At 36.3% G+C, this 11,546-nt stretch overlaps 1 protein-coding gene across 1 annotated transcript; it reads right to left on the bottom strand.

Moving 5' to 3' along the window:
* Window positions 1-435: 435 nt before the first annotated feature.
* On the bottom strand, window positions 436-2,147 carry LOC109013193 (protein FAR1-RELATED SEQUENCE 6-like). The gene is made up of 5 exons (XM_018995186.1): window positions 1,859-2,147; window positions 1,368-1,684; window positions 793-1,271; window positions 605-689; window positions 436-531 (listed from the first exon to the last, which is right to left on the bottom strand). The coding sequence occupies exons 1-5, from the start codon at window positions 2,145-2,147 to the stop codon at window positions 436-438; spliced, it is 1,266 nt and encodes a 421-aa protein (XP_018850731.1).
* Window positions 2,148-11,546: the final 9,399 nt, after the last annotated feature.

The following is an 11,546-nucleotide window of genomic DNA, read 5'->3' as shown; positions in this document are numbered from 1 at the left end:
AGGTTTGCATTAGTTAAAACTCATACAGGTATTATGTTAGTTTCTCACGCTTACCAATAGCAGTAATATTTAGCTTTTGTAAACTGGTACCCTGCAATGTAGCTGAAAATAGTAAACAAAACGCATCAAAGTGCTTCCACCATATTTGCTTTCAAACAAAATGCCCAAACTCTATCTTCCTTCCACCATAGTTCACAAAAGATTGAGATCTCCAAAATACAAATACACAATTAGCAGGCCCATGCTCAACTCAAACTCAAGGACAATATGTATGCTAAGTTCCATGGGGCAAGCTTGGCGTAGCCTGAATATATTCAAAATGTCAAAATTATTACTGAGATTACATTAAAAACAAAAAAATATATATTCCTAAAGGTGGGAATAACCTCACACCTCATCATTGGCCAGAGGCCTTACTTGTGTTATAGTACTACACTAGGTTAGGATAACAACCTCGTCAACAGTAGCAGCAACTTCTGACACCGGGAGGTCAACATTATGTGATTCATCGTCAAAAAGATTCCTGTAAGTCTAAATTGGAAAATAAAAATTAACATCTATTAGGAACAATATATGTATGCAGTCTAATATCTACACAACTGACAATGAAAAATGTAATACCTATTTCTTCATTCTTTTCCTTGTAGCCTTCTTGACCATCGGGACCTTTCTTCTCATTGGCAGTCTCCCTTTCTCCGAACAACATGCAGGCTTAATATTGTCTTATCCTTATTGCCGACCACGTTTTCTTTTAACTTTGTTGAACTGGACTCAAACTCTAATCCTACATACTTCTGCTCAAACTCATCCAACAGATGAAAGAATGCATTCACATGCTCATCATTTCGAGATACACGAGTCGCAAATCTTAGACATCTTTTAACGATGAGGTCATACTGTCGGGCATTCGCATTGACTCGTAAATCATCATAGCTACTCTTAACCAGTGTGTATCTTCTCTTTAAGTCTTTCCTCCATCGATCCAACACATATTTCTCTAGCAGCACATAAATGTACTTCATCTGACAGATTTTAAATGCATGCCTATAAAGAATCCCTCTCATCTCAAACAGGGCACACGTGCATTTAACTTCGCATTCGTCTTCATTAAAGTAAACTATGTACTTCACAATTTTGGTCTGTCCATCAGGTGTAGAAATTTCTTCGAAAACATCGAAGGTGGAAATGCTGCCTTCTGTGCTGACAAGTGTAGGATTATATAAAAGCATCCCCCAAACCTCTGCTTGGACCTCTTTAAATTTTGCATTCATCTACAATGATTGAAACTGCCTCTCAATTTTGAATAGGGATACACATGGGATCGTTTGGTTACACGACTGGAAATCAACTGTAGTCTCCGTCTCCACCTTCTTCCTCAGAGCATTGTCAAATTGATCGACAAATTCTTTTAATATCGTACCGTAATGCACATATCCGTCGAATAAGGCGTTCATGCTTTCAGACCATTGAGTAGTACTCATACCAACCCAGAATACACCTTTCAAGTAAACTGGTACCCAAAATGACCTCTCGGTGTACAACCCCTGCAACCATACATTATCAATAAGGTCATACTTATGAATTAACTGCTCCCACTTCTCCTCAAATTGTTTGCAACTCTGTGTATCATAGACTGCACTCAGAATGGCAGTCTTCAACCCTGCGTTGAATGCCGAGTGGGATCCTAATTTCTCGAGTAGTTTTCGTATTAAATGCAAGAGACAATATCTATGTCTTGTATTCGGGAATACAATTTGAATCACATTTTTCATTGCTCGGTCTTAGTCTGTTATGATGGCTTCAGGTGCTCGTCCATTCATGCATTCTAACCATGCTTCAAACAACCACACGAAAGTACTTGTGTCCTCGTTTAAAATCAAGCTTGCTCCTAATAGTATGGACTGTCCATGATGGTTGACACCAACAAAAGGAGCAAACGGCATCCCGTACCTATTTGTTAGGTACGTTGTATCGGACGTGATTACATCTCCAAAATACTCATATGCTGCCCTACTTCGTGCATCAGCCCAAAACACATTCCTAACTCTAAACTCATCATCCACATCCATGACGGAAATAAAGCCATCATTCATTTTCCTAATTCTCTTAAAGTAGTCATTTAGTGCTTTACCACCTCCTTTACCCATTCTTAAATATCTAGCTTTTAAATTCTCAAACCCCCTACATCAGTCACAAATGCTTGAAATTTTTTTTTCATCCGAATACCCGCTCTATCATTCAAATCGAGCATCCTTTGACTATATTCATCTAAACATTTGTGAGATCCAAAAAATCTTGATTTTTGTGGGCTAACCGTAGTATGATTGTGAACAAGATTAATACTGGTCAACACCCATAACTCATTCACAAAGCGAGTATTTACCTTTGCCTTCCAATCAATTTTTGTCAATGGTCGTGGCTTTGATAAATTACTGTGGCTAGGATAGTACCTGCCGCCACGTGCACAACCAATGGTCACATATTTCGCACCCCCATCCAAATATCTCTTCGTACTTTTTATGATAACACCAAAACCCTATTGTTTGGCATATCGTTTGTAATAGTCTAAAACCTTTTGATCATTAGAAAATTGCATACCAGATTTTGGAGGCTCAACTCTATTATCATCATCTGATACTTCATTCATCCCCTCCGCATCTGGCTCTGTATTTATGTCAGATGAAGTTTCTGACGAGGAAGATTGCATGGTTAGGAACATTGCATTTTGATTATATATACAGTGGATGTTAACTCATATGGTTAAAAGTGTATTGTACGGTTGTACCTCCTAAATTCTTTTCACCTATAGCATTGGATGGCATAGTTGATGACTCACTTGCGCAATGTGGGTAGGGCAAAGTTGGCAGACATGGTGGCATCATCGAATGCTGCATTTTTTTGGAATGCAAACTAATTCAGTAAGGAAAATACGGAGGTAGAAGAAAAAATCATACAAAGAGACTCAAATGAACTATCTGGGTTGTATCTTCACCTCATCTCAACTCATTCGGATTAGTCGACAGAGGGGATGGCATGTTTGGTCCAAAGGATGGCAATGGCAGATGCTGCAAAAAATCCACTTTGTTAGAATGACTCAAACCCACGCATGGAAAAGAATCAATATACTAAATTAACTTTACCTAGTTACCCCAAGCATATGGATATGGATGTGGATATGTTTCTGACAAGGAAGATTGCATGGTTAGGAACATTGCAATTTAATATATACAGTGGATGTTAACTCATATGGTTAAAAGTGTACTGTACCTCCTAAATTCTTTTCACCTACAACATTGGATGGCAATGTTGATGACTCACTTGCGCAATATGGGTAGGGCATAGTTGACACACATGGTGGCATCGCCGAATGCTGTATTTTTTCGGAATGCAAGTTATTCAGTAAGGAAAATACGGAGCTAGAAGAAAAAATCATAAAAAGAGACTCAAATGAACTACCTGGGTTGTATCTTCACCTCATCTCAACTCCTCTGGATTACTCGACAGAGGGGATGGGCATGTTTGGTCCAAAGGGTAGCAGTGGCAAATGCTGCAAAAAATTCACTTTGTTAGAATGACTCAAACCCACGCATGGAAAAAAATCAATATACTAAATTAACTTTACCTGGTTACCCCAAGCATATAGATATGGATGTGGATATGTTTCTGACAAAGAAGATTGCATGTTTAGGAACATTGCATTTTTAATATATACAATGGATATTAACTCATATGGTTAAAAGTGTATTGTACCTCCTAAATTCTTTTCACCTACAACATTGGATGGCATAGTTGATGACTCACTTGCGCAATATGGGTAGGGTATAGTTGGCACACATGGTGGCATAGCTGAATGCTGCATTTTTTCGGAATGCAAAATATGCAGTAAGGAAAATACAGAGGTAGAAGAAAAAATCATAAAAAGAGACTCAAATGAACTACCTGGATTGTATCTTCACCTCGTCTTAACTCCCCCATATTACTTGACAGAGGGGATGGCATGTTTGGTCCAAAGGGTGGCAGTGGCAGATGCTGCAAAAAATCCACTTTGTTAGAATGACTCAAACCCATGCACTAAGAAAAATCAATATACTAAAATAACTTTACCTGGCTACCCCAAACATATGGATATGAATGTGGATATATATTTGGAGGCATCATATATGGTAGGTTATATGGATTTACAGTTCCATAATATCCCTATAATAGACAAATAAATCTTGGATTAACTATTCTTCTATAATATCTGAAGCTACGATATTTTTAAATAACCAATGTGTATCATACCTAGGTGAGTGAAATCGATGTAGAAGGCTTGGGTGGCCTTCCATTTTCCTCTTCTCCCATCACACTATTATTCACTAACTATTGAGTGTAAAAAGTCATTAAAAGTACTCTCATTCAAGATAAAAGAGGCTACTTGTAAATGAGAGTAGCAAGCCAGTTATTTTTTCAAATGAAATAGTGATCAAAGATACTATTTCTTCAATGTAGTCCCATTCCAGTTATTATTATTTTTTTCATTCAGATGAAAAAGTGATCTAAGACATCTATTTTTTCAAAATTTTATAAATTTATTTTAAAATTTTAAATGAAGCTTGTTTTTATGAAGAGTTTTGCTACACAACCTCCACCACACTCCACACTCAACATTTTTTTAAACTTTTTTAATATTTTTTTTTAAATTTTTTTGAGTTTATTCTTTTTAAATTATTTCAAATTTTCTATTTATTATTCATATAATAAATATTTGATAAAATAAAAAAATAATAAAAATTAAAAATAATGTGGAGTGTGGAGTATTAGGAGGTTGAGAAGATTTATTCTTTTATAAAATAGAGTTATAAGAATATTATTATTTTATAAACATATATTCCATTTAAGTAGAGTTATGAAAACAAAATTGTAAGAAGTATGCGACTCTATCATTACTCTTTTCAAATATATGGAAAGAGAGAAAAGGGGTCAACGAACAATCTAAGTTGGGTTTTTGTTTTCTTAAATTTCGCATTATGACTATCAAATTATCTTATTTTCATTTCATTCGAATATCTAACGGGTGAGATCACATTCAAAAACTATATAAGTTCGGTATCATTTTCATTTTTTTGAGCAACATATACAAAGAACTCTTTCTAGCCCCAAAAATCTAATCTAAACTTTTACAACTCAATTGAAAATAAGTTTCATCTAAGAATTACAAGGGCATTTCAAGTGATCATATCAGAATCCTATAATCAGCATGATATTTTCTAGTATTATTTGGTAGCTAGCTAGTCACTTGAAATCGCCGCATTTGACTAGTTTTTTTTTTTTTTCAGCAATAATTATTTAACATTGCCATAATGTATTCCCAACAGGGTAATTCTTGCCAGAATAGAGTTTTGCGGTGATATGTGATTGCCGCAAATAAGTTTATTGAACAAAAAATATTTTGGCCAAATTTTACTAACCAGGAAAGGTTTTTCACAAAATAAAAATAAAAAATAAAAAATAAAAGCACAAAAACATAATACATAAATTACTTGAACTTCCTAACTCACACCCAAAAAGGTCATTATGATCAAACAACACATGCAGTACCTCTTCAATTGAGAAAGAATGAAAATCGAATAAAATGTTACAATTTAAGCTCTTATGAGTCTCACAATCAAACAACCCAGGAAACAAAATTTTTTTTTTAAAAAAAAAGTAACAACAGTAAGAAATCCACCAGTGTATAGAAAATTTCACACCCAAATGAAATGAAGAGGAAGTCGGACATATCAAGTGTATAGAAATCCAACCAGGCCAATGGCTATAGCCATGGACAAATCCCTCAACCTACATTCAGATTTCAAGTAAAACATTCAAATTTCAAGTAAAACAACCTACATGGCCACCTGATCTAGAAGGACAGTGTTTCAGCCCAAACATCCTACCAATATTGATAGTTATATATGAATGGAAAAGTTAAAATGTCCATCCTAAAAATGATAGTTAATTTTAGCAACGGAAGATAAGGAGTTACGTGAGCAACTACTTATCGATGCATATTTGAACAGAGAACCTAGAAACTTAAGGCCAAAACTACATCGACTGAAAAACTCCCACACACTTTTTTATTAAATAAGAAACCAAGTTGTATATAGTCTAGATAATGGCAATGCAAAAGCTCACTCCCGATATGCAAGCTGTCCATCATGTTAGAAAAACATGGGAAGCCATCCTTCACCCCACTCAAATGTATTAGAAATTGTTTTCCATGTAGGGGGTCCATGCTATTTCACTGTATAAAGATAAACATATTGAACTAATTGTAAACGATACAACCACATGGCGTATTAAAAGTCACCCTTTTAGGCAATTCTGCATCTTTCCTTTCTGGACCTTTTTTCTTGGGCTTTTGAAGGTTCTAGCTAATAGGAATTTGCCTAATCACTCTTTAAAATTACAGGTTTAAATGTATGACCTAAGATAACATGCTTTTTCAAATGAGAACAATCTGCACAAGTAGCCTAAATACAATTAAATACCCATTAGGTTCATATCATCAAAACAAAGTGACACCGTAATACAGGTTGACAAACGAAGTTTTTTTAAACAGTTAAAAAAAATCCCTAGTCCAATATTCTAAATTCAGTCAACTATCTACATTTTCTAAGAGTCCTGGTAGGGGAAAAGTCAGTAAGGTAATGCATATGAGCTATAACATGCAGTCAGGGCAAATATCATGTTAGTTGAGGATTGAACCCTTCTTAAGTAAACATCACATTGAACATCCACAAGATGCAAAGTCTGACGTGCATTCCAAAAAATCTGCAAATGCTTTTACAATGTAATTATCAACTGAACTCTCTAAACTATTTGGTAGCAGACCCATAGTTTAACAATGACACCCAGATAAAAGCAACTGTTAGTGAAAACCTTGAAAAAACATATTTCAAGAATACATTTTAAGCCTCTGCTTGATGGCTTATACTGTTAAGTAGCTTCCCGTTTGGGCTTCCAAGCATTCATTTTCACCCACTTCCAAGGTTAGAACAAACCTTAAAAGCAAGAACATCAACAACCAAAAAATCTCGCTCATTTCAGATGTTATCAACAACCAAAAGATCAGTGGCATACATACAACATCAACAACTAAAAAACCCCACAAAACATAGATCAAACAAGCGTCAAATCGCAGATCCATAAACACATAAACACACAAAATGAGTAATGCTAGAAATGGATAGATGAAACGAAAAGAGAAAAATAAAAACCCTTTTCTTTAATTTCTTACCCTTGTAAGACGTATGGTGGCTCTCGGCAGCTACAATACAAATACCAGTGGATGACTGAAGCCGTGCGGAAGTGGTGAAGCTGGAGAAGCCGTACGGAAATGGTGAACCCAGAGGAGAACATTTCTTACACGGTGCCGGTAATGGAGCCACAAAGTTCGGGAGTAATGTAGCCACACGGGGTGGGGAGAGGGTGAGGCCGGCAAAAGGACACAAGCTGGCTGGGGGAGTGGAGGGGATGAGAGAACGTAGGGGAAGGAGGGGGACGGATTTCTGAAGAAGATGTGAAGATGCTGGGAATTGAAACCAAAACCCACGTTTTGTTTAAAAAAAAAAAGGAGTGCGGAGGTTGCATGAACAGTGGAGGTTGAGTAGTAGAAATATTTTTGTTGAGGGGTTCCACCTGCTTTTTTCACACTGTTCCTCTTCTTATCAATGGCCAAACCTACTCGTAAATCACAGTTCTCCTATAGGCTTACTTTTGCAATATACATGAGTCTAGGTGATATCCTGACCGTTAAAAAACTAGGTTAGTGTTAAGATATAAAATAACTAATAAAATCTACCTCTTTCCATCATCTTAAGTTTTTGGGACAAGTGGTGATTTCACATAGTATCAAAGCAGAGGTCCTGAGTTTGAGTCCTAACTCTACACTCTATCCTATTTAATTGAATATTCCACATGTTAGGCTACCCATTGAGAGGGAGCCTGTCCCATACATGAGGGGGAGTGTTAAGATATAAAATAAATAATAAAATCTACCTCTTCCCATCAGCTTAAGCTTTTGGGACAAGTGGTGATTTCACAGTTAGTTACCTACCTATGATCAGATTATGTGCACTTTTAATGCAATGACTTTCCTTGTTATTTTCTCCACAAATAATCATGATATTCTTTATGTCAAATATCCATCTGAACTATATTATTGTAGTTGTAAACAAAGTCTTTGTATACCCACCAAGTTAAGCTTAAGCGGGCCTTTTGAGATTTCGTTCCATAAATAAGTTGAATTCAATCATAATCTAAATATGGTGGTGAGGTTTATTCATCTATGTGTTGGGATGATGGAAAATGTTGCTGTTGTTACACACTCTTTTATCAGATTTATCCATCCTTGATTCAATCTCAATGCTTTAATTACCATGAAAAGAAAATCCCATTCTACCAGATCAAATGCCTTTTCCATGTCAAGCTTTATGGCCATTAACCCATTTTTCCCAGTTTTTCTTTTGAGATGGTGGAATAGCTCATGTGTGATTATGGTAATTTCTTTTATGTTACAACCTGGGACAAAAACCATCTGAAGGGGGGAGATAATATTAGTTAGCGTGGCTTTAAAGCAATTTGCTAGTATCTTTGTTATGATTTTGTAGCTAACATTTGTGAGACTGATTGGGTGGTATTGGCTTGGGTTTTTTTTGGAATGAGAGCTATGTTGGTATGATTCATCTACTTCAAGAGTTTTCCACTTCTGAAGAAATTTTGGATGGGTTGGATGACCTATATTTTATGATGTTCCAATAATGTTTATGAAAGAGAGCCGTCATGCCATCTGGACCTGCCGCTTTGTGGCTTGGCATTTGTTTTAGGGCTCCTAACATTTTTTCTTCATTTGAAATCGCATTGAGTGATTCATTATCATAATCCGAGATTTGCTTGTCGAAAAGATTTTCAAGTTGCTCCGGGATTTGCAGATTGGATGTAGAGTATATTGATATGAAATGATTTATAAATGAAGATTCAATAACAAGAGGGTACATTGACTAGTTACCTGGTCCCAATTTGATGGAGTCTATGGCATTTCTTCTCCTTTGGATTGTTGTTGTAAGATGATAGAATTTTGTGTTGAGATCCGTGGAGGTAAGCCAGGTGATCCGTGATTTTTGACACCATAATGTTTCTTTATTTTCTCTTTGCTTGTGGAGTCTATGTTATAGGAACCTTTCTTTTTCTTGATTGGGAGATGTCATTTGGTAGCTTTGGACTTCAAGTAACTCTCTTTCTAGATCTTGGACATTATTCTGAATTCCCCAAAGTGATTTTTGTTCCATAGTTTGAGTGCATCTTTGGTTGATATGATTTTCTTATAGAGTATGTAGACCGGATTGCCTTGATATCTTTTACTCCATGCTTCTTTTATTAATTCATGGTTAGTGACTCGTGAATCCAGAATTCCTCAAATTTAAAAGATGAGGCTTGATGATGTTTTGTCGAAGTATGCAGCAAGAGTGGGTGGCGGTCTGATGTTGATGAGACTAAATGTTGCATCGATGCATCAGAGAATAATAGTCTTCATTGTTAATTTGCTATTACTCGGTCTAGTCATTTCCTTATAAGTGCTTTCTCATATATGTTATTTGACCATGTGAATTTCGGCCCCATGAAACCAATGTCAATGAGGCCGTTTCTATCCATAAAGGCCTTGAGGCCTTTGTTTGGGTTAAAGATGATTGGACGCCCACCGTGCTTCTCAGACTGGTCAATGAGATCAAAGTCACCCATACATATTGAAGGGCCAGGAAAAGCTTGGTGTATTGATTCCAGGTGACTCTAAAACTTAGTTTATAATTCCATTAGGCTGGTGAATATACATAAGTAATTAACCAGGGATTATGAGGGGATCTGAGTAAACTAAAACTGAAATAACATTCATATTAATATGGACAGGTTCTAATTCTACACCCGGACTCCACAAAAGTAAGAGGCCCCCTTTTTACAAGCAACTGGAAAGTGAACAAAATTGTGGACATCTATAATATTTACTATAGATATGGTGCGCTTGTTCGACAACAAGGTTTCCAACAAAAAGATTACGTCCGATTTATAAGTCCTAATATTAGCCCTTAAGTGTTTGACTGCCTTGGGTCGTGCTAGGCCCCTGCAATTCCAAGCCAGTGTCTCCATTCAGTGGGGGGAGGTATTTTGAAGCTTGCCTCGCTAGCTTATTTAGACCTTCTTGGAGAAGGTGGTGATGGTCTACTGTAAGAAGACAAGCGAGTTTTCCCTTTGAATTTTTTCTCTTTTCCAGTGAAGCCTGACTGCATTTCCAATAGAGTGAGAGCCAAAGCTGAATCTTCCATTTGTAATGCATTGGTTGTGGGCTCATCAGTTGTTTGCTTTTCTGTATTCACTGGGCGTTGGGATTTTCTCTTTAGGGGTTGTGGGGAGTTTGCACTCATTTGTCGCTTGGATTGGAGGATGGCTAGGTGAGGCTTTTTGGTTTGAGAAGGTGAAGTGGCTATTGGGGATGGGGTGTTTGACATGAAAGCGGGTGGTGGTGATTTTATTTGTTGAGTCACTTGCGTTGTGGGGATGTTTGTTGGGTTCGTGGTATTGTTTGGGGGTTGTGTAGTCATGGAGGTTGGAGTCGAGGTTTATGGTGAGGTTTGAGAGCATTAGCATTGGTCTATGCATATGCATATGCAAAATCACCTCTTTTGCATATCTACTTTCCCATTCAAGCAAAATTCTCACATTAACTTATGCATATTTGAGACAAAATAATAATAAAATATTATTATTTTATTATTATTAATTTTTTGTTAAAATCAATTTTTTTATATATATTTTGCAATTAGCATCCACTACATACATTTGACATTAATAATACAAATGCAATAATAAAAAATATAATTTTTTTATATATTATATTAAAAATATAATAAAATGAAAAAAATATATAATATATTATAATAATAAAATGAATGTGCAAGTGAAGATTTGTTGTGTTGTTGAAGGAGGGAGAAAAAGAAAGGATTGTGAGAGAGAGAGTGAGAGGAGAGATAAATAATTATTAAAATATGATTTGTAGGGTGAATAGTGGTTATCCAAATTTGGATAAGAACTATTCATAGGTAGGTAAATATTTGAATATGCATAAGCCAATGTGGAAGATTTTAGGGTCATATTATGCAAATATGACTTTGCATATGTATATACATAGACCAATGCTAATGCTCTGACAGGGATTTGGAATGAAATAAGGCGGTGGGCTTGTTGGGGCCTTGTTTATATCATGGGGTAGCTTGATTGGGTGGTGGTGTATAGGGCCAGAGTCTGGGGTACGTTGAACTCTTGTGCTAGGGAAGGTTGATGCATTTGAGTGCTTGGATTTTGGGATGTTCCACTTACCTCAAGCAAAGGATTGAATTGGGTCGGTTCTGTAGAAGATTGGCTGGGCTTCAGAAATTTGTCAGTCTGGCTTTCAGGGAATGGTGTGAGCAGGCTTGGTGGGCAGAGGGTTAAGGGCCTGGTAGAGAAAATATTTTTCTCTTGTTGATCAATAA

Source organism: Juglans regia, chromosome 6 (assembly GCF_001411555.2).
Source record: "Juglans regia cultivar Chandler chromosome 6, Walnut 2.0, whole genome shotgun sequence".
Lineage (NCBI taxonomy): Eukaryota > Viridiplantae > Streptophyta > Magnoliopsida > Fagales > Juglandaceae > Juglans > Juglans regia.
The sequence above is the reverse complement of the archived record's forward strand: the minus strand, read 5'-3'. Positions and strand labels throughout refer to the sequence as shown.